This window comes from Zeus faber, assembly GCF_960531495.2.
Source record: "Zeus faber genome assembly, chromosome: 14".
Classification (NCBI taxonomy): Eukaryota; Metazoa; Chordata; class Actinopteri; order Zeiformes; family Zeidae; genus Zeus; species Zeus faber.
This window is the reverse complement of record NC_137200.1, coordinates 17,416,441-17,441,440: the sequence shown is the minus strand read 5'-3', so window position 1 is coordinate 17,441,440 and position 25,000 is coordinate 17,416,441. Positions and strand designations below refer to the sequence as shown.

The 25,000-nt window shown below is 42.0% G+C and overlaps 1 protein-coding gene across 1 annotated transcript in view; it reads left to right on the top strand.

The window, feature by feature from the left end:
- Nucleotides 1-25,000, top strand: part of rap1gap2b (RAP1 GTPase activating protein 2b) — a gene marked incomplete at both ends in the record, with an annotated part of 56,165 nt that overhangs the window by 15,960 nt on the left and 15,205 nt on the right. The window contains 5 exons of the mRNA XM_080013475.1: nucleotides 17,504-17,588; nucleotides 17,698-17,733; nucleotides 20,363-20,410; nucleotides 21,561-21,593; nucleotides 21,720-21,989. Coding sequence (XP_079869601.1) covers nucleotides 17,504-17,588; nucleotides 17,698-17,733; nucleotides 20,363-20,410; nucleotides 21,561-21,593; nucleotides 21,720-21,989 — 472 coding nt within the window. The remainder of the gene's footprint in view (nucleotides 1-17,503; nucleotides 17,589-17,697; nucleotides 17,734-20,362; nucleotides 20,411-21,560; nucleotides 21,594-21,719; nucleotides 21,990-25,000) is intronic.

Here is a 25,000-nt window from a genome sequence, read left to right as displayed (position 1 = left end):
GTGTGTTGTTTTTTTTTATTGTAGATGGGTTCATTTAACTCTGTTTCCTGCTGCTGCGGAGCAGATCGTAGATCGCTTCTTGGGGCAAAATTCCCCACTCTGAGCGCTCTGGCTCTAGCTCCAGGCAGGAAGTGGTGCCTTCAGGGCGAACTCGGAAAACTGTTATTCCCCCGTCGGCTACCACCACGAGTGTGACTTTTAGAGTAGCTACTAGCTCTCTCTGTTTTCACCATACATGTGTTTGCATGGCATGAAACCCAGACAGAACTTATATACAGATGAAATCCATACTAAAATATGATCAAAGATACTTATTAAACACAGGGAATTCGATATGAAAGCCTGCCTCTAATGTTAAACTGATTCCACTAAACGCCTGGACCCTGCTACAGTTGAGGTAAAAAAAAAGGCCCCGGTTACTATTTGAGGAAATACGGTCGTTCAGTCATTATTTCCAAGAGGAAATTATGTTATGGAACAATTTAAAGCAACACAACACAAACAACACAGTATATGGGACACGCGGTCAGTGCAAACACAGTAGACGTTGATGAACTGAAGTGGAAATAGAATTACTGAATCTGGTTTTACAATGAGTATATCCTTCAAAGAAGACCAACAAAAGGAAAATGGTCAAAGCACTTTTCAAGATTGGATTTGCATCCCAAATATTTGAACATTTTCTGAGATTCGAGCGTAAATGTCGCTTAAATTTACTCACCGACCCTCGATGATTGAAGCTTTAAATCAACAACTTGATTTTTAATAATGAATCAAATCATTGATCAAATAACATATTAAGTCTGCACACGTATTACGCATATGATGATGGTTGTTATTAAGCTTTAAAACAAAAAACAACAGCATTTATTGGTATTAAAAATATTCATACTGCTCCTTGTTAATGTCCAATCTTCTGCATAGGAGAAAGGAAAGAATATAGATGGATAGATAGACAGACAGACCAATAGATAGATAGATAGATAGATAGACAGACAGACATAGACAGATAGACAGACAGATGTAGACAGATAGATAGATAGATAGATAGATAGACAGACAGACAGACAGACAGACAGACAGACAGACAGACAGACAGACAGACAGATAGAAAGATAGATAGATAGATAGACAGACAGACAGACAGACAGATAGACAGATAGATAGATAGATAGATACAACAATATGAAAAATAACCCTAAACTCGAAATCCTAAAGTAACAGGAAAACAAACAAAGAAATTATAAAAAAAATATGCAAGAATAATTTGGCAATTTTGGAGCTGAACACTAAATTGATAAACTTTTAACAATATACCTCAAAATAAACCTAAAGATAAATAATGAACAGTAGAAATTTGGTAAAAAAAAAAACAATAATAAAAGAATGAAAAAACAATAGTATCAGTGAACAAGAAAATAATTGGCAATGTACAGTAAACTAGAAATGAACTAGGAGACGGTATAGGGACATTTTCCAATATACAGTACAATTAACGTAAAAATGTACAATAACAATTTAAAATATAGCTGCAGGCAGCAATGCATGGGGTCTAGGACTTCCCAAAATGACAAATACTTAGACCATTACTTACTAAACAATGACCACAGGCAAAATGCAAAAGAACCATCGCTACCAAGTTACGCACGACAGCAACAATGCACCTGCTGCTACAAAGATGACCTCATTGTGGTGTGATGTGTGTGATGAAACGATGTACAAGCCCTATTGGCAATACTGAAGAATTTATTAAGGTTAATGTTATGACTAACTACAATTCAAGATCACATATAAACAAATTAATTGTCTGTAATGGAATGCACGCTAATGTTATAATGGCAACAAATTTGGCTTTGACTATAAAATATAATGTTTATTGTAGACCACCATTACTTTGGAATTTGGCTTAATATCTAAGAACTAATACGTGTATTAGTCCAGGCCGTCTGAGTTTGTCTGTGAACCAGGGATTGTCAATATTATAACTCACCCTGGTGCATGTCGGCCGGTGCGGTACTGCTGTCCTCTCTAAAGCTGATATACTGTATGATGTTACAGCATCTGTCAATTCATCCAGACTGTGAGTGGCAGCAATTGCACCAGTGTGAAAACAAGCCAAACAATGGAAAAAACGAGACTGTGAACCAGGGCTTGTCATTGTTATAACCCCGGTGCGTGTCGGTATACGGCTGTCCTCTCGGAAGCGGATGGATGAAGTCAGCATCCATCCAGGAGCCCCTTCACACACAGTTCCCTGTAAATTGGGATAACCTCAGAATAGAGAGGGCTAGTGAGTAGGGACAGTCCGTTCCGGTGTAGATGCGATCGTTTTGACAATCTGTTTCGGCAGCGGATGTATATTCTGAATTGTTTTTTTTTTCCCCTGGCTCTCAAAGACCAGCGATTTGCTTCCCGTCTCCCGTCTCCATTTTTCTCCTCCTACAGATATAGTCCGATGTGGATCAAACTCGGACCACCACATGTGTGGACGGGCCCGAATACAAATATTATTAATTTGTGTCCATGGGTTCGAGAGACCAGCGATAATGGCTAGGAGAATTATAATAAAAATCTGAGCAAAAACAATGAACTAATTAAAAACAAATAAACCTAGCCACAAACAATAAACTGGGAAAAATAGAAGCCTTAAATAAGCAGTGAACAATAAGAATTTGGTAATATACAATACAATGACCTAATGATAACAATAACAAATAAAAGTAAGCCTGGAAATGAACAGTGAACAATAAATAATAATATAAATAAAATGTATAATAAAGTATAGAAAAATATAGAAAAATGATATATATACTGTACCTAGAAATAAACAATAAACCAGAAAAAGTTGGCAATAAACCTCATATTAAATTACATGACAGTCCTTGTAAGTGGAAAGTCATACTGTCATACATACTGTCTTTTCAAGTGTCAGCAGCCGGTGGTTAGGCCATTTGTTCCCTCCTTTCCCCAAACATGTTGACAAAAGCTGGCCCATATCCCCTGCTGTCCTCCATGAAATATGTAAATCCCCTCTACTGTATCGAGAGGGGCAGTCGCCCTTATGTAATTTTTAGTCCTTCTTTCATATTCACTCACTGTACCCTCCACAGGGCGCTGGAGATGGGGATTTAATACATCACAAATACATTTATAATGAGTACATTCAAGCTCAAAAAAAGATGAAACATAGGTATGTAATTAATTGTATGCCACCAGCTGAAAATAACATATTCTTAACCCTTTTTTTCGGTCTCAGTTGTTGGTTTGAGTTTACATAGCTCTTATAGAACTAAGAATAAAACTGTAATGCATCGGCCCCATATATGCTATGGGATATATCTATATCTTCTAACAGGACAGGGGAACGTGTAAAGTTCAATTCTTAATACTACCGGTCACAATTATTTAGAAAGAAAAACTAAATCCCAGCACGTTACCCTCACAGTTGCTGCTCTGCGGGTTCAAAATGTGCCTCTGCAAGTTCGATTCCATCCCAGGCTCCAGATGAAGCGTCTTCCTAAACTGAATTTTACATTCATAGAGGAGATGACAAGGCAACTAAACATACATGGAAACAAAGATAGAGGATAGGGTTCTCTTCCTGCCAGGAAGAGTCTGTCTTTTGAGGGCTTTGATATACAGTACATCGATATACAGTACATCGTATTAGTGTAGCCCCTTCTGATTAATGGGTGTGGCTATTTCAGCCACACCCATCCCTAACAGGTGCAGGCGGGCGTGGTGATGCGAGTCACTCGCCCTGGTGCTCCTGCGGGCCTTGGAGAATAAAAGCCTGCCTTCTGTCTGAAATGGAAAAATGTGCTAAATGCCGTGCGGTTCAGAGGTTTCGGCGCAACCCGGGGTGTGAAAGCATGAGTAGTAGTTGTTGTAGGAGGTCGGCGGAGGAGTAGGAGGAGGAGGAGGAGGAGGAGGATGTGAGGCCCGACATCGCTGTGGGGGCTCAGAGCTCAGATTAGTGAAATAGAGAGAGAGGGAGAGATGGGATAATGTAATTCTGAGTGTGTTGCCATGTGTTCTCGTATGGCTGTTTGTGTGTGTGTGTGTGTGTGTGTGTGTGTGTGTGTGTGTGAACAACGCAGGATTTAACTGTGACACTAATCAGGCCGCCTATTTGTGGTATTTACGTGTTTCTGTTGTATGTGTGTATCTTTGTGTGTGTGTGTGTGTGTATGTATGCGTGTGTTTGTGTATATGTGTTTTTCAATGTGTATTTTCCAATGTGTGTTGATATATGCTTGCCGCTGTGCTTATGTGTGTATCGTTATTTGGCGTGTTTGATTATGTGTCATGTGTGTGTCGACTGTCTTGTATAAGCACCTGTACTTGTCTTTGTCGGATGTGTGTGTGTGTGTGTGTGTGTGTGTGTGTGTGTGTGTGTGAGTGTGTGTGTGTGTGTGTGTGTGTGTGTGTGTGTGTGTGTGTGTGTGTACAGCAGATCACCCTATGCTTTCATTTCTTGCACAATTCTTGGCTTATAGAGCGAAGGGGGGGAGAGCATTAACGTTGAACGGGAGAAAAAAGGATGTTTGAGATTAAAGGGGATGGTGTGTGTGTGTGTGTGTGTGTGTGTGTGTGTGTGTGTGTGTGTGTGTGCGCGCGCGCGTGCGTGTGTGCGTGTGTCTGTGAGAGAGTGTGAGAGAGAGAGAGAATAAGAGAGAGAGAGAGAGAGAAGGCTGATGAGGAAATGAATCTAGTCAGGCATTTAAACTGAATCACTTGATAGGAGCAGAGAGCAGACACTGATCTCTCTCTCTCTCTCTCTCTCTCTCTCTCTCAGCACCCCTTTACTGCCTCTATCTTTTTTTACATTTTGAGAAATGTATTTTTGACATTCCATTATCTCATTGGCCCAAAAAATGATTCTTTTAAACTCTAATTTCAATTATTTCCAATGGTAAGGAGCATGGCGCCGGAAGCCTGCATTCTAAATTCATGTGAACCGGTGTCGTGATTGATAGAATTGCATTTAATTAAAACATGTTTTATAAATACAGTATATATATATAATATAAAAATAGAGACTTCCATCTCCAAATTCGTCAATGCGGTTACATGCACTTGAATAAGCCGATCACGATCGGTGTATGTAAACACCTTACCAGGATTATCTTAATTGAGTTAAACTCGAAATAGGAACAACCACGACCCGATTAACAGACCTGGATTTGATGCGAGACGACGATGAGAGACGACGATGAGAGAGCTTAATACAGCGAGAAATAGGGGCATTTATGGAAGGGAATTGGCAGAAATTGAAAATAATATTAATTTGTATGTTTTCATTAGGGTATAAACCCATGAAGATAAGAATTGTTGTTTTGGCGTGACCCTAGAAGAAGACCCTGAGCCGTTTTCGTCTCCATAGGGAGTGGGCACGCTTCACGGACGCCGCCACGTTGCACCGCCGTGTTTCTTCTACAGAAGCCCAGAACGGACAAACCAAACACTGGCTCTAGAGAGGGCCTTTTGCCCGCGACCTACCGTCTCTTCCCCGGAGGCCGCCACGTTGCACCACCACGGAGAGGGGTTTTCGGTTGGTTGCGATCTGCAACCTCACAGCTAGATGCCACTCAGTTCTACACACGCTGTTGATGGCAATCTATCCTTAAATTTAAGAATTTACTAAACAAAGACAAATCTTTTCTTTTGGAAGGTGAAAACAGACCTCAGCGACAGGCTGCAAAAAGGGCACTTGGGGATTTCAATAAATGGGGCCCTCTGTGGCAAAATTTCCTGATGCCATGGTGTAATTTTGCTCCAAGCCGAGGAAGATAAAGTGCAGCAATGAATCATGCGCACTGTGTTGATGATGTGCGTATGTTTCGCAAAGGTGATGGGTTACACAGCTTATTTTTATGCAATAATTGCAGCTCAGTAAGTCCTCCTCTCATTGTGATCACTTTGATTTAAGTCTTGAATGTACCGAGCGAACAAAACTTTGAACGCAAATATAAATTGCACACCACCCGCTCCATCATCTGACCGGGGCCGACCGCGCCAACATGGCATCCCATTCTAGCTGAAACACTTTTATTCAACAATATGCAGTGATCAACAGCATAAAAAGACCCTCAGACCCTCTCTTGTCATCCAGAAACATCCAAAACCAAACAGTTGCCGCAGTTAATGCGTTAACACCAGGTCTAAACCCTGACTGGATTGGCTGTAATTTATATTTCACCATCAAAATGTTGTGAATTTTAAAAAATGATGCTTAAATACTGGACAGGCATTTTCTTTTAGCTGATTGGTGTCATCACCTTTATTCACCTGAGCTGCGTTGCTTGTTGGGGAGATTTTGGGGAAAAAAAAATATTGAATCAAAAATGTGACAAGTGATAGAGGGGATGAGAAGGGCATGTAAGCTGCTTCACAGCGAATCCCACAACGACAAGAACAAACCGCAAGTCCATTCATTCCCATTTTCCACATATTTTGCGACGCGAAACACAGACGCCGTTCATCCGTCGGGCACTAGGGGGAGGGTCCGACTGTCGGGTGCGACTACGGATTTGGTGTGAAGCACGCCTAAGACAAAAAGAATGGTTCAAAATGATCTCTTCCTGGGGATTTTCGCATGTTTTAATGTCTCAATGCATCATACACTTCAACGGTACGTGACAGGCCTGACAGGCAAAAATATACCATTGCGGTAGTTGTGACGGTAATACGTCGTTACTTCTGAGAGCGTTTTCCGGAAGATTTGCCACACCAAATACGGGAGGAGCTGAAATGTCCCATTGAAAGCTTCAACCAATTTGGTTGACGGATCATCTCACGGGGGAGCAGGGCGGAGGAGGTATTCTTATGGATTTCATTGCTTTTCAGAATCGTTCTCCACCGCCGGGGTTTGATAGAGGAGACGGCCCTCTGTCTGAGCGAGAAAAAAAAGGTCTTGCCAGTCTCTCCGTACAATTCCCTCTGGTTGAAAGTATGCCTAGGCCATTTCACGTTCCCTCATACGTAGGTATAGAAATGTAAAGAGGACCAAACGGGTGAGGCGGTCGGCATGATGCATTGTGGGATTAGCCGGGAGGACCGCTTGACATTGATTTATGACACAGCTCAGTTGGGTTTCCTCCCAGATCCGACTGATGGAGCGGTTCTGACATCAGTCTGTCAGCTGGGAGCAGGTGCCAGCTGCGTTTCCGCCGCACTGACGTTTATCTCTGTGTTCGCAAATAAGTCGTGCAAACTTGGGCCCCGGGGGTTAGTTTGACCCTTCTCGATTACAATTTTTAGTCCAATGCTAGATCCCAAAGCGTAAGGGATGTCACATTAGGTTAATGTTGCTAAAATCATGTGAAAGGAAAAGAAAAAAAAACAAAAAAAACTCCATCATCCTTGTCCATATTTGTAGTCCAGGCAACACCCGTGGATTTGAGTGGAATCTGTTCAAACATATGGCATTTGTTTCATCACACGTCTTGCATCTCGTGCCACGCGGCGACAACAAAATTCCCAACTGCTCTTTTGAGAGAGCTCAAATGTCCAACGCTCTGTGCACTTTCATTTTTTCGGTTGTGAATGCGGTGTCAATCTAAAGCTTGAATGCGTACACCGAAAAGCAGAGAAAAAGCAGCAGAATCATAGCCTCAGCGGGTATTGTTAATTTAACTGAGAGACAGGACGATCTCTCAGCACGTAAGGACATACAGATGAACCGAGTTTATTACATGTAGCTTATGTGGCCCTTAAATTTAGGTCTTTATAGTTTCCCGTTCATGAATAAATGTTCATTGGTTGGCCTATTCGGTCATCATTTTCTTATGTTAATGCCCACCTTTAGTTTCACATTCATGTATGAGCTGCCATTTAGACTGCTGGAAGCAATAGCCTAATGATTTTTTTTTTTTTTATGAGGAATTAAAAAAAAACAAAAAAACAATTATTCTCATGGGCCCCTAGGGAGCGTGGTCCTGACCCTACACAATGTTCCACAAAAATGATAATTTCACTCCTCAGGATCCTGTTTAATGCTAGAAACTTAAAATAAGGGAAACTCTCTCCACCTGTTACAATCATTTATTATCTAGTATTGAGTATTTTCAGACTTAGGGTGAGGGCTAGGTTGTTTTTGCAGAGCTGCCTGCCTCTGCAAATCTACAATAATGTACACAGGCACATTGTAAAATGATCAGAGTGGGCCCGAACACAAACACAGACATTTGCTCTCATACACAAAGGCCACAGGCCGGGATGTGTGCTTCAGCCCACACTGAGTCTCCCTGTGAAGATGACTCCGGGATGAAGAGAGCCTTTCTTCATCCCAGTAGGGGAGTGTGACCTCCCAGCCTTCTCGACTGCCATTTACTTCACTTCGAACCCTATTCTTATTCGTCCTCTGCGCCTCCTCTCCTCTCCTTTCCTCTTCTACTCTCATAGCCTACATACACATACATACGTACATGCATACTGTAAATACAAACATATATACACCCACATACATACATTCATACATACATACATAAATACGTACAGACATACATACATGCATACATACTATACATACATACATGCAGGCATACATACATGCATACATACATACATGCATACATGCATACATACATACATACAGATACTGTACATACATGCATACATACATACATACATACTGTACATACAAACATACATACATACATACATACATACATACATACATACATACATACATACATACATACATACATACATGCATACATACATACAGATACTGTACATACATGCATACATACATACATACATACTGTACATACAAACATACATACATACATACATACATACATACATACATACATACATACATACATACATACATACATACATACATACATGCATACATACATACATGCATACATGCATACATACATACATACATACATACATATGAGTATGTGTTTAAATGCACTTTTTAGTCAGCCAATAGGCAAATCAGCATTATTCATTCATTCATATTCATCCCAGGAAACAAAATGTGTCTGTACTAGCATTTGGCATACGTACAAGCATAGGACTCACAAGTCTTTTTGATCTGGGGACAATGGCATTCTGTGGTTTGCACTTTGCTCAAGGGTTGTGGAGAGGGACTTTCAGTACACGCTGTTGTGTGTAGTGTATGAAAGTGACGCGTTGCCTCCTGGTTTATTACGAAAGGCTCCTCTCTCCCACAGCGCCTCCCTCGATTTGGAAAAGCACAAGTCTGTCTTCGTTATTCGAACATACACTCACTGTTTGAAGAGAAGTCGGTCACATAAAAGTTGTGGCAACCTGGCGGAAGGTTCTGGGAGGTTTCCTGATGGTAACTGTGGTAAAAACCAAAATAATGAGCCAAGAGTGATAACAGACGCCTTGTCACCTTTAGATTTGGTTTAAACAAACCCTCCTTACACCAACACATCAATATAATTACCGTGCCAAACCCCTTTTTTCCTCTCTCTATTATATGTTCTTGTGTGTTTTAAACACAAATAAAGAGTAGACACACCAGCATTAAGAGAGACGCACAGACTCATTTACTGTTCTGGGTCTCTGTCTGGGTCAGAGTTATTTCTTTACTGTGGAAATGTCAGCGTCTAAATGAGGCCGCAGTGATTCATTCAGACCTCTAAAGGACAACGAGGCCTATACGAGAGTAGGGGGTGGGGGTGCCTCCCATGTTGCTTGCCTCTTTCGGGATTTTCGCTGCCTAACTTCCCATTCCCGTTGCTATGGGGTGGAACATTGTTTATGGAGCTACCCTTCCACGTCTACAATCAGTGATGAATTTCCTGAATCTCGCTTGAGTCAGTCACAAAGAATCACTGGTTGTTTTCCTGAATCTCCATCTCCATCCCTCAGGCCACACCCTGACTCGTCCTCCTCCTCTGACCTCCTCACACCAACAACTTCTACAGGGCCCTAACCTAGGTTTATATTTGCTGAGCAGACCCCGGCCCACTTGTCCATTTGTATCAATAAAAATCACAAGTTTCGCTGTGAAATGTTCATTCCTGTCAAGGGCTTTTCCTTGTTTTTTTGTAGTTATTCTGTCTTTTCTTTCTTTCTTTCTCTCTCCCTCTCTCTCTCTCTCTCTCTCTCTCTGCAATCTAGCCACCTGTCTTCACCTTACTCATTACTCCAGCAGTATATAACCAGTTCCCCGTTCACTCAGTCTTTGCCAGATCGTTGTCAAGACCCTCACTTACCAACTCGCCAGTTCCCCGCCGGCCTGCCCACCTGTCTGTTTGTTTGTCCTGCCTGACCTACCTACCTGCCTTGCCTACCTGACCTTCACCGCCTGCCATGCTTACCCCCTTGTTCCGTTCAATAAACCCTAGCGTGGGACCTGCTAGCCACCAGCCTGCTTGCTCTAGGCTTGCTAAGCCCCAGCCTGCTAGCCACCAGCCTGCTAGCTTAAGGCCTTCTAGCCACCAGCCCGCTAGCTTTAGACCTACTAGCCACCAGTTCGCTAGCTTTGGGCTGCTCGCTGCCAGTCTGCTAGCTTTGGCCCTTCCAGTCAACCCTGATTCTGCCAGCTTTGTGCCGGAGTCGGGTTCGTGAGCCTGGATTCCCATCTTAATCTTAGCCTAGCCCTCAGTCCTAAGCTGGCTAGGCTGCTACTCACCTGTTCTGTGCCTGCCCCTGAAGATGCTCAGCTGTCCCCTTTATGGGTGTCGCGCATCAGAAAATATCCTTCCAGGAGAAAGCGTGGTCTCAACTTTTGCCTCAAGGATCCACCAGGCTTTCTCTGCAGCCCAGCGCTCCCCAGTCTCCATTGCCCAGCAGTCCAAGGCTCAGCTCTTTCTTTTCCTTAGCTGTCGGCTGCCCCTGCCAAAGCTCAGCCCGTTCCTGTTCCCGAGCTATTGGCTACCCCTGCCGAAGTTCAGCCCGTCCTGTTCCAGAGCCCATGGTCGCTACTGCTGGAGCTCAGCCCGTTCCTGTTCCAGAGCCTTTGGTCGCTACTGCTGGAGCTCAGCCCGTTCCTGTTCCAGAGCTGTCAGCCGACACTGCAAGGCTCAATCCGTTCCTGTTCCCGAGCTGTTCGCTGCCCCTGCCGTAGCTCAGCCCGTTTTTGCTCCAGAGCCTTCGGCCGCCCCTGCTCGGCTCAATCCATTCCTGGTCCTGAGTTGTTGGTTGCCCTTGTCGACGTCCAGCCTGTGCCTGTCTGTTTTGTCCGCTGTCACTACAGCATCATGTTTGTCTTCAGCCCATAAACTGCAGAAATCACCTGCCCCTCCGCTGCAGCTACCTCCAGTCCGTGAGCAGCACCAACACCCTAGCTTCCATCCCCAGGTGGAGCAGCATCAGCAGAAGCACACTAGCTTCCAGCCCCAGGTGAAGCAGCAGCAGCAGCAGCAGCAGCAGCACCCTTGCTTCCAGCCCAGATACAGCAACAGCCTCCCATCTTCCAGGACAAGAGGTAGCTGCAGATGCAGCTGCCATCTGTTTCCCTGGCTACACCATTCCCCTGGACTGTCTCCCAGTTGGCTTTCTCCGCAGACGTCCGGCCAGACCTCTGGCAGTCAGCCAGTTGACTTGCCTTACCTTGGTCGCCCTCCTGGATGAGTCTACCTACCTGGGGTGCTGCTCCATTGCTCCCTGCTCCGTTTGACCCCTCTTTTTGTTTCCCCGGCCTGTTCAGCCTGTAGGGATGTCTGGGAGGGGGGGTATTGTCATTGTTTCCCCTCTTTTGTATTAGTTTATTCTGTTCCTTCTTTTGCCCTTTGTTAAAGTTATTCTCTTGCGCGCTCTCTCTCTAGTGCTCTTCCTCTTCAATAAACCCTAGTTCTTATTTGCATCTATTCTTGAGTCCTGCACTTGGGTTCACATGACTGCATCGTGACACTTCCCTTTCAGATGACCGATACCATCTTCACTCACAAATGTACGCATTTCATGTATAAGTTATTTTGGAAACATGCTTCTGCTAAACGCCTGAGATAGACAGATAGGTGGAGAGATGAAGAATAACATTTCATAAAGTGAGAGAAATTGGAGGTAACGCTGATAACTGTTGATACATACTGTAGCTTGCGGAGCTCTGCGGAGTTCTGTCAGACATATTGATGGCGCCACATGCCTCCACACCCTTGTGGGCTGGCCTATTTAAGCTTCCCGCCACCTGTTGGGTTCTACTCTTCTATCCAATGTGGGGATTCAAGCTCACCACTCCTATATTTCTAGCTCACTAAGTATGTCTGTTTTCTGTACTGTTTTTATACTGCATGAAAAAAACAGCAATATTTTTGTTTGATCCAGCACCCATCTGATGTGGTATTGGATGTGCATGTCTTCTTCATCGCTTTTATATGTTTGGTGTACACCTTGTGAGGAGGGATGAGCAGGATAGCCCAGACGCCCAAACTCAAATGATGCAAAATAAGTTAAGATCCTTTCAAATCTAAATCAAATCCTTTCAAATCTGTAAAATATATTTGGAATACATCATATGTGCATATTCAAATGTCCATGCCATATACTCCTTTGTGTTTTATCAGCCTTCAATGAAGTCAATATTCAACCTTGCGCATTTCAATATGTTTCTCCTTCTGCCTCGCGTGAAGGAAGTGCACCAGAGTAGGACACGTGAAATGTGTGATGTGCAAATGCTTGCGCGTGTCATTCAGTGTTGGCGTCCCCCTTCCTCTGGTTTTTAGGCACCAGAGGAAAATGTGATCACGCGAGCAAGGTAGGGAAGACAGGGATAAGGAGCGAAGGAAGCCTAATTTGCATGAGCAGAAAGAGAGATGAGATGGGATGTGAGGAACGGGAGGATTAGAGCAAATAGACGGGGACGAGAAGGTGGATCAGGGAGAGAAATACAGAGAGAGAGAAACATGGGGGTTGGTGGGCGGGGCGGTAAGGTGATGAGGGAGAGAGAAGTATAGGGAAGGAAATGTTTTAAAAGAGGAACAAAGGATGAAAATGACACAGAATGGGGCGAAAGTGTCAGGGGAGGGCGTTCATTTTATACGAGGTAGGACAGGTGTTTTTCTCCGTCGGAAATTGGGGAAAATCGACGGTTTCTCAGACGTACAGTGAAGCGGTTAATTTTGATACGCACATACACACACGAACACACACACACACAAAGCTCATCGCTTCTCGTCGAACCAATCAAAGCCTCTTCAGGTCCTCTTTAAAGCATATTGTCTCTCAGATTAACAATGGATTAACACCGGATTAATGCAGCTATTGAGGAGAACATAATACCACCGCAGAGAGTGATGGTATGCAACATCTTGTCAGCTGCAAAAGTGCGTCCGGAAAGGATTGCTTTGGCACGCAGGCGTCTCAACTACCATGCAATTCTCCAAGAAATAATTTAAGCGTTATACTATTCCCTTTTTAGGCTTTTTTTTTTTTTACTTTTAAAATGATTTTGTAGCGACATACCAGGAGTGTTGCTGATGTTGAACTCAGTCTGCTACTTCCCATGTGTCTCTTGGGTAAAATTGTGGTTAAACCAACTGGGAGACCGCCATTGTTCCTGTCTCGCTTTGTTACTATCTATTTAAATTTTCATATATGAAGATAGAAAGAAAGAAATGTGTGTCTGTGTGTGTGTGTGTGTGATGAATGGTGTCTTTTTAATAATAAGTGTTCAATGATGAATCTACAGACGCACGTTAGGTATCATCTTCTGAGAAATTACAACTCTATTACTATTTATACAGACAGGATGCTCTCTCTCTCTCTCTCTCTCTCTCTCTCTCTCCGTCTCTCTCGGTTATTACAGCAGTGATGTACTTTATGACTGCCGGAATGGCGCACGCACACACACACACACACACACGCGCACACACATGCACACACACACACGCACACACACACGCACACACACACACATACACACACACACACACACACACACACACACACACACACACGCTCACAGACAGTAGCCCCGCTAGAGAATTATGGGAAATAGGGTTAGGAGTGCAGGAGGTGGAGAGATGACTCACAGCTGTGACGTCAGCGCCGGGCATCATTTATCAGCCAGGTTTCAACCAAAGGGTAATTACATTTACCCGTTTGACTTACTGAGTCCGTAAAACCTGGGCAGAGCGTGTGTGCCCATGCTGTGTTTCACAAATTCAACGTAGATGAAGATTTACGGTAGTCATTTGTTCTCAACATGTGAGCTATTAAGATTTGTGTGGATTAAATATATTAAGAAACTTTCAAACTTTTCTCAGAGACTAGATCCCGCCATAATAATAATAATAATAATTATTATTATTATTATTATTATCATTATTATTATTATTATTATTATTATAATTATTATAATAATCGCCCTTTCACTCAAATTCCTTGTATATGAACATGTAACTTGTGATTCAGAGCCAGAATCAGCTTACAGTCAGAATCAATGTTCCGCCCAGTACATTGCCATAGGCTGGGAATTTGTCATGGTGAGGTTTGGTGTGTTTAACTACAGATGATTTGATTAAAAAATAAGCTTAATAGTAAAAAAAATCATAATCACATTTTATAGAACTTAAAATATGTACAGATAGCTGAAAAATACACAAAAGATGTGACGCACAGGATACATTATTGTTATGGATATATAGAATATAAGTTATAAATATGAATTATTGCTATGTCACAATTGTGTAGTGTAATTCCATTCTGATTGTGAAATTCTACCATGGCACAGGGATATTTTCAAAAATAACACTATGTACGAAAGGGTGACTGGGTCCCCGGTGCAGCATCCCTGTCTTCCTCATGTGCGTTTCTTTCAATCCAAAGTAGTGAACGTTAATTTTATGTCGGTGGGGCGACTTGGACCCTGTGACCCGACGTGTCTAAAAAGCTGCCTTGCCATGGGAGACTCCTGTCTGATTAGACACATGGACGTATTCCAGACACGTCTCTGACCTTAGCGTTAATGGCAATTTTGCATTGCCTTTTGCCTGGGACCGTTTCCCTACCTGCTCTTTTTATGATCATGCTCTCAAAAAACTCATGACCTGCCCTTTTTATGTTTTACTCCTGTTTTAATGAATGAATAAGTACAGACGGAGCATTCTTCAGCCAAGGGAAGATTTATTTTTCTCCCTCGGCTAAAGGCTCTATGCTCTGTGCATTGCAATGCACCCGGAGATTATGCACAATAAATTCTAAACTGAACACAATAGCTACCTAATTTCTACCTAACTAACTAACTGAAAGTAACTGATTCCTAAAACGTAATGCAGTTAGTAAATAGAATAATATAAAATAAAATAAAATAAATTAAAATAAAATAAAATAAAATAAGACTCAAATTGGTAATACAGAGAGGTCATACAAAATAGAAATAAAGGGAATAGACTTATATACATGGGATAGGCTATTTGTATATACAGATATGTGCAGTAAAGTGGCATGTAAATAAAGTGAGTTAGTGTGTGTGGAGATATGCAGTCCAGTATACAACGGTAAGACACAGCGATACAGTTAAACCGAACAGAACAGAAATACAGCGCAGTATGCAGTAACCCAGAACAATGATAAAGTATGCTGTACAGTATGCTACCTACAGCATAGTAAGGCAGTGGGGCCTATGTGAGTGTCTCAGTGAGGACAACTGGTGAGTTCAGCGTCAACAGTCCTTATGGCTTGGGGGAAGAAACTCTCTCTGTCCTCACTGTGTGACTGCGGAGGCGCTTGCCCGCCTGCAGCAGCTGGAACAGTCCGTTGTTGGGGTGGTGAGGATCCTTCATGATCCTGCGGTCTCTGCTACTAAACCTGGTGTATAAGTCCTGCAGGAAGGGGAGGGTAGTTCCAGTGGTACGTTCGGCTGAACGCACCACCCTCTGCAGGGCCCGCCTATCCTGAGCAGTACAGTTCCCAAACCAGGCAACAATGTTGCCTGTCAGGATGCTCTCCACTGCTCCAGAGTAGAAGGACTTGAGGATCCTCACGAGACCCTGAATTTCTTCAGCTGCCTGAGATAGTAAAGACGCTGCCTCGCCTTTCTTCCCAGAGTGTCTGTATGCAAAGTCCATGTTAAGTCCTCCGTGATGTAGACTCGCAGGTACTAGAAGCTGCTCACCCTGTCGACAGAAGCCCCATTAATCACCAACGGCGCATGCGTCCTTATGTTGTTCAAGTTCAAGTTCAAGTTGTAATCCTCTCCTTAAGTCCACAATCAGCTCCTTACTTTTGCTGACGTTCAGGAGGAGGCTGTTGGCAGAGTGACAGGTCAGCCACCTCCTCGCGGTAGGCCTTCTAATCGTCATCATGAATAGATAGATAGATAGATAGATAGATAGATAGATAGATAGATAGATAGATAGATAGAAAGATAGATCGATAGATAGACAGATAGATAGATAGATAGATAGATAGATAGATAGATAGATAGATAGATAGATAGATAGATAGATAGATAGATAGATAGATAGATAGATAGATAGATAGATAGATATAAATATAGATATAGATATATAGATATATAGATAGATTTTTTTTGTTTATTTTTTATTTGATCTAGTCTAGAGCTGGTCCGCAGTGATCGCGGTGGTTGGGAACCTCTGCTCCAGCCCAATGGCACTGACTTGACATAACCTGTCACTTGACTTGACATAACATGTGACTTGACATAACTTTTTGAACAGGCTAGACAGATTGGGTTGACTTGACTTGAGACTTGACTTGCCTCAACTAAGGAGTTGACTTGACATAACGTGTGACTTGACTTGACATAACCTGTGACTTGACTTGACATAACCTGTGACTTTACATAACTTGTCACTTGACTTGACATATCCTGTCACTTAATTTGACAACCTTTGACTCGACTTAACATAACCTGTCACTTGACTTGACATAACCTGTCACTTGACTTGACATAACATCACCTTTCACGTGACTTGACTTGACATAACCTGTCACTTGACTTGGCATAACCTGTGACCTGACTTGACATAACCTGTGACTTGACTTGTATCGCCTGTGACCTGACTTGACATAACCTGTGACTTGACTTGCATAACCTGTGACTTGACCTGACATATCCTGTGACTTGATTTGACATAATCTGTGACTTGACATAACATTTTGAACAGGCCAGATAGATTGGATTGACTTGACTTGAGACTTGACTTGCCTCAACTAAGGACTTGATTTGACATAATATGTGACTTGACTTCACATAACCTGTGACTTGACTTGAGATAACCTGTGACCTGACTTGACATAACCTGTGACTTGTCTTGCCCGAGGAAAAATGACTTGGGACTTGCTTGAGACTTGGATAAGAGGGACTTGGTCACATTGATATTTTTTGGTTTGTTTTTATTGACAAATTGTTGTATCGTTGTTACCGATGTTGATTGGTGTCAAATTGAGAATGATTATTCCCATTGTTTTCCTTAGCTTTCCTTTTGAGAATTGTTGTCATTGTTGTTGCGTTTGTTATCATTGTTGTTGTTGTTGTTGGTGCTGTTATTATTGTGTTTGTTGTCGTATTCATTGTTGTTGTTGACGTGTTCTGTTTTTTCTCTAGCAAACAGGAGCTGCTGACCATCTCCAATGTCCCGATGGCCGACTGCCCCCCGTCGCCCCCGCGTACTGCGCCCCCCACCATGAAGGTACTACAAACACACACACACCCGAGCACATATTTATGCACACATTTACACACATGCAAACACAATTTAAGACAGAGACCATAACTTTGTCTCTCTTTGCCCTTTCCAGACGGCTCATTTCTTTGACATGATGGATAAGATGGAGGTAAGCGTCACATTGAGAAGTGTTTATTTTAAATTTTTTGACCAATGCTCATCCTTACACTGTGCTCCCCATTTTGGTAGACTGTTAGCTATTTTGACATTTTTACAATCTTACTTGTATTGGAAATTTAGAAATTATATGAAGGCATTTTTTTGGTTGAATTTTTGAACCTTACACAATAAAAAAATACATTTAATTAAAAAATATATATTTACATTTTTCATTTTTTGAAACGTTTAATTTTGATTTTATGTATTTTAATTTAATTTTATTTTATTTTTTTACCTGTGCTGTCAGCAGGCTTGGTCTGCAATACAGGGTATTTGTATGCCATTGCATCCAAGACAGAGTTAATCCATAAGTGGAGTTTAAATTCTCAACCTGCAATGCCACTCTTTATTCATCATCGAGAACTGCTTCCAATAACTCTGTCCTGTGGAGGACCTGTTGGATGACCAGAGCACAGCTTTTTGCTACACAGAACCACCACCAATCCCCCTCTTTGGAGAACCATCTTACCATGTTTTGGTCTATAAACAACTAATCATCATTACTTCTCCAAAAGGGGGTGGGGTTACCACGGGTGAGACAAATAAACATAGAAACAAACAACATGTACATGGAAAATGTGAACATAGACGCATTAGATGACAACATGTATCGACAAAACAGAGTTAATTAAATTAAGGAAAATTGGAACAGCTTCTACGGCACAAGGAGAGAAAGGGAGAAGGATGTAATCAGGATGACGTTCGGGGGCATGTTTGAGGCAGATGCCTGTAGTGCATGTGTGCGTGTGAGGTTTCCACCAGTGAATGCGTGGGACTTGTTTCAATTAGCTCTGGTATATGAGGTCAGAACTATATCGTAGCGCCTCCAAGTAGCGGAAAAGGTATTTCGGCCATCCAGGAGTCCCGCAGCCGAATACCTCACAACCTCAAGAAAGCACCGAGCACAATGCACCACAACCAAAGGAGACCCCCCCAAGCCAGGAGCCTGCAGAGCAACACCCACACATAGATCAGAGGTGCACAAACCAGTCCCAAAGAGCACGAGGTGACCTTGCACCCCTGAGGCGCCCACATACAACCCACTTTCATGTGCAGCATGAGACGCACCCGCAAGAACCCGGGCCGCTGGCGGCAGGCATCCACCACAGGTCCAGATCCAGGTCCCATGGCCGACTGTCCGCCCTGGAAACCCCAGTGCTCAATGGGTGCTGTTTGTGTATGCAGTTACAATTGCGGGGTGTGGGGGGTGTGAGCCATCCAGGCACGTCAGACACAAGTCACTCGCCCCCCTCCTACCCCGCAGACCCTGGACTGGTGGAGTGTTGTTTGGAGCAAGATTTGTGTGGGTGTGTATGTGTTCTAAGTTCATATGAGTGGTATTCAAATTGTAGGACAGTCGTGAAGTGTGAATTTAATAATTGTTATTATTATTTTTTTAATAGAAAATTAGTAGGGATGGGTATCATTTGGATTTGACCAATACTGATGCCATTTTCAGTTCTCGTTATCAGTCCAATTCTGTATTGATTACTATCGATTGTATAGCAGTCATGAGTAATTAGAGTATTTCAACTTGACCCCTAAATAATATATAGAGTTACATTTGCCTAGTTGCTGCTGCTGTCGTTTTAATTATTTTAAGTATCCCTGTTTTGGTCGATGAATACTAAGCTTAAAGGGGACCTATTATGCAAAACTCACTTTTTCAGTGCTCGTGCGCATACATATTGGTCTCTGATGGACCTACTAACAAACAAAACCGTGAAATTAGACAACTAATTCAGCGATCTAATTCAGAAGACATGCCCTGAAACGAGCCATTCCAATTTGTGTCTCACTGCTATGTCCCATTGAGACCCAGTAGAATTAGAACCGCCCTCTGAGTAACTCAACAAACAAACAATTATTACAAAATAAATAGTGATTAATACTAACTGTCCATGAAGAAATTGCAGATGATGGAAATGTATTTAAAAAATAATTCTGCTGTGTTTTTCTTTCCACTTTCCACATATCTCCACTGTGACACGTGATTCGCTGTGCCTTTCTCTTAATAAAACCAATACATTTTTTTATTGTAGATTTATTTCATTTTATTTTCCAACGTTTAAAAGAAACTAAAAATCCCCACGTCCGTGTCTTCCACAAGCTTAAAGCACGGCAATGAAACTCTGAACATACTTTTAAATGAGGCTTGTAGATCTAATAGGAGTGAAGATTGAGTAACTAAATTGCTTATTTCTTGCATCAAATTTGTTCAGAGACACATTTTGGTGGACTGTTGGGATGAAATGAGTCAAAGTTTACAGAGTAAATAAAACGGAGGCCTGAGTAAAGCCCAGACCCCATTGGCTCACAGAACCGGGAAGTCGATCACAAAACTAGGGGCCTCGGGAGGGTGGCTACTCCCACTGAAGCAGCCCATTTTCAGATAGGGTGGATTGGACGCATGTCGAATGCATAATCTGAGTGGTATTTTCAGCCAAAAAACTTTCCAAACAAGGGGACCTTAGAGAACATATATTAACTTGGTGAAAAGGAGCATAATAGGTCCCCTTTAAATCAAAAACCTAAGTCATTGCACTTGTTCCACTCTGTTGTCCTCACTCAACATGAAGCAGGTACCAGAGGCTGCAGAGATGAAGACAATCCCTCCGAGACAGAAGGCATGGGACTAGTGTCTGTCTGTATGTCTGTCTGTCCATCTATCTGTCTGCCTTAATTATAAACGTATGCATCATTTGTTCATTCACATATAACAGTGGTATTCAAACTTTTTTTGGTGGGGCGGGGGGGGGCACCCCACAGTTTAAATTCCACTGGTATGCAACCATCCCTCATTCACACAGGAGATATGTTTGTTACTGTGGGTGTTAGTGCAGACAATATCTATCACTTCATGGCAACAGAGGAAAACTTTTATCGGCAGGGAAAAAATTCCAATTGATAATCAGGCACACAAGGTCGGACAAAAATCATGTGTCCATGCGTAGAGGAAAGTATACTCAAGTTTCACGTTTATTTGACTAAAGCCACGTTTAGCTTGTGTTCGACCTCTGATTACACAGCAGGATTGCCCTGTTTTTCAGAGAGAGAGAGAGAGAGAGAGCTTCTCAGACCCGATGTTCCTGCATTCCTGACGACTGGGAACCATGATCTGAAGACGCTCCTTTGCGCTCAGCTGTTGCTACCGTTTCCATCAAAGGGCTCTGCTCGTTTTACTCAATTTCGCTTGAAGAGACACAAAACAATGCGAAATGAACTCGACTGAAATGGGCCCAACATTACCTCCAGTTGGACAGAAGTGATTTGATCTGAACTGAACTAAAATGCCATTTTGCTTTCTTGTTGACATGGCCACAACCATTATCATCTATCTTTCACCTGTCTTGTCATTTACATTGCATATTTTATTTGAATGTGTATGTGTATAAATGCATATACGATGTTCCTATAGGCGACATAGGCAGCTGCCTATGTCGCCGTCCCGAGGAGGACACGGAGAGGGAACGATCTGGGCGCAATTTGCGCACCTGTCTCCCTCCCCGACAGTACCAACCCAGTCAAGATCAGTCGGTCTTTTTATTTCGATGGAGGTAGTTTTATTTTACTCCGTTTCCTTATGGAATGAAACAAGTACCATGTGTAATGGGGACACTTTCTCCGTCACTCAAAATTTTTAAAATAATTTAGTTTTTATGAGTATATGTTTCATTTCATGTATGTGTGTGTATAAATATCTATAAATATACAGTATGTATGTGTTTCTCTATCCTCCGCTTTCCCTGACTCTAATACTCTCTCTCGGTATTTTAGGATGACTACATTCCTTATCCCAGGATAGAGGAGGTACTGTTTCTAAAAATCACACCGGAATATACCATCACACACCAACATATCTCAGAATATACTGCACCTATTCCAAGGACGCACTGTGTTGGTACTGTTCCTAACCTCTTTCCTCTGCAACGTCAGGTGTTGGAGCGAGGGGGTCCCTACCCCCAGGTCATCCTGCCGCAGTTCGGGGGCTACTGGATTGAAGACCCAGAGGCCGCCTCCTCAGCGCCTCCCTCAGTCTGTGAGGAGAGCGGCTTGGTCGATGGAGGACAGGATGGAGGAGAGGCAGGAGGAGGAGAAGGAGGTGGAAGAGGAGGAGAGGAAAACACTCCCCCGGGGGCTTATGGGTATTGTCTAGAGGAGATGAACGAGGCAGCACATGCATATCGCAAACACTTCCTAGGCAGGGTGAGTAGCGTCCATCGCATCACATCACATCACATCACATCACATCACAAATGAGTCAAAGCTCATTTCCTGGAATTAATAAAAACGTATTAATTCCAGGAAATGAGCTTTGACTCATTTATTTAAAGCCTTAGGTTAAAAAAAATCTTGCACTTTGCTGCTGCCTGTGATTCCCCATTAGCATCATTTGTACATTGCAGCCGTGGACATTTTGGTCCATTTTAGTAGAGGGAAAAATGGGTCTTATGGTTATTTATGGGTGATAAAAATCAGTTTGTGAAAAATCTAACCTTTCGTGTTTCAGCCTGCAAACAATAAAATGAAAATTAAAATGGGCCTGGAAGAGGTTAAAGGTCAACTTGCAGGTTGGCATACCCAGTGAATTAATGTGTGGCAAATGAATGTTGAAATTTGATTTAAGAATTATTTTCATTTCTTTATTACTATAGAATTACAGCTGGACTCATTTTTGTAATAGGACCACCTAAAAATCGGACATTGACTGCAAACTCGAATGTGACGTAACAGGACAGGACACAGCAAGCGCTGCAGTGAATGGCAACTTTGCCAGAAGAAGAGATGTGGAGAGACACTTAGAGTGCGTTTTTATTTTAGATTCCGATTTACTTTTCCTACTTGTGTGAAATGAAAAATGTAAACCACTCAGAAACGGCTTCCCTCTGCACACTGTCTCTCCTGTCACTTCGCCCCGCCTCTCCTCATTTTTGGAAAAGAGGGTGTGGTTTTATTTTAGAGTTTTCGAGTTTTATCCAGATCGGTTCAGAATCGTGGATGGAGTTTGTGGTCAACAATCGCTACCTCACCAAGATGGCGCCACTCATAGACGTGTAAATCCTTGTCCTAAAATTGACGGAGTACACAGATCACGTGACAGATAAAGTCATGACTGGACTTTAACTAAAGGAATATAAGATACAAACTCTCAATCATATGAATTGACAAAGTAACAGGTATTATTTTATGGCCATTAACCTTAATTATATTGGAAAAAAATAATTATTTAAAGTATGACCAGAAGACAATTTGATTAAACAAAGTTCAGCGTATTAAACATCATAAATACATACACTTCTGAGGACAACTGACAAGCACTAGAGTAAGTTCTACAAAATAAAAACCCAATAACATCACTGTCAGAATTTACATTACATTGAGACATTCCAGAGATATCAATATATACAACCCTTCTGAATTATAATTACTGGTAACATTGACCATAAGTAATTACATAATACAAGGAACATCTATCTATTGTGTATGTCTTTTGAAATATTTTCATTCTTTTTGTGTTTTTAGTGTAGCCCACTACACACAATCTATTTCATTATTATTGTTATCTATTATCTATCTATCTATGTTATCTGTTATCTTTTATTTTCATATATCCTCGACAATTGAAGTCAGTTAAACCACTTACCTTAGTTTATTTATTTATATGTTTATAGAATACATTATTATTGTGAAAACAGTTTTCTGTCCATTTACAAAGCGCCATAAAATAATTCTGTTCCCAAAAATGGATGAATAATAATGATAAATTAATCGCAATATTTACTTAAATAATCGTTATTATCACTTAAGCCATAATCATGCAGCCCTACTTCAGAATAACCATTAGTTACGGCGTAGGAAACCCTCCCACAGCTGCACACACCACCCTATCATAGAATTACACTGTAACCAGGCCGGAACGGATGAACTTTTCTGCAGTCACAAAGCACCACATCACAGAGCCAAAGCACACTCATCCATTGAACTTCAATGAAGGCTCGACTACCCTGGATCCTGGGTATTGCTATTTGCACCTACTGTATATTCCTTATTCACTTTACTTACCAAATCTCTCTTCCAAATAATCCAGCCACGTAACTATCCATTCATGAAATTACATTTGTGAACTAAAATTGCACAGTTTAGGACCCTCCTTATCCCGGGAATATGCACCAACATTAATGGTTTGTGAGTGGCATTTAACACTCCATTTGCACGACACATTTGCCTTAAAGTGTCGGAAATATCAATTTTAGATATGACTTATAATTTATGGATCAGCGATAACCTAGCACTCGTACAAGTATATTCGAGCTGGTGTTTGTTTATTTGAATATTGTTTTATTGTTTATAGACCAGCAATACCCGGGCCAGGAGTATTGGTCTGTACCTTAATATTTGTTCAATCTTTTGTATTATTTACAGTTTGTTTGTTCATTTAAATAGTATTATATATATTTTAACTGCACTTTAGAAGTACAAATGTGTACAGTCAACCCCTGATGTGTGTAATTATTTATTGTTTATATACCTTCCCTGAAGAGTAAGTGCTTCAAGTATCAAGGTTAAAGTGATCAAATTGGCAATCTGACTTATTTGCTGCGTTAAAATGGATTATACAGCCTGTTCTAAGATGGACATCCATAAAACAATGACTGAATCTATCATGGTATCCTCACAGTAGTGGCCTGCTGGCAACAAACTTCACTTTCTCTTAAAATTGCTCTGTTTTGGTGTTACAGTAGCCGAGAGTATTCAACCATTATGCTTTTAAGTGGTGGTATCAAGGGCTGGTGTGTTTGTACGTGCGTCGATGGCGCCGGATGGTGGAGTATCAGCGGGCTGGTTGTGGGGGGCTCGCTGGGTGAAAACGTCCAGGGCCATTTCTTAGTCCCAGTCCGCCCCTGACCCAGCTACTGTGCTGTCGCAGACAAATGACAACTAACCCTGTGACGTCACCGGTTCAGATGTAAAAAAAAAAAAAAGGCCTATTTTGGCCGCAAACTTAAAACACTTACATTTTCCCTGTATTATTGCCCTTTCTGCTTGTAAAGAAGCCACCTTCTCCGTAAGCCCAAAATTGTAAATTCATTAAAAAAAATTATATTTGCTCTTCAATGTGTTGAGGACAAGGTCATGAGGTCATTGTTAATTGATTTGTTAACTGTCATCTAACTTTCACCCAGAGTACGGTTTTCTTGTAGGATTTGTAAATAGAA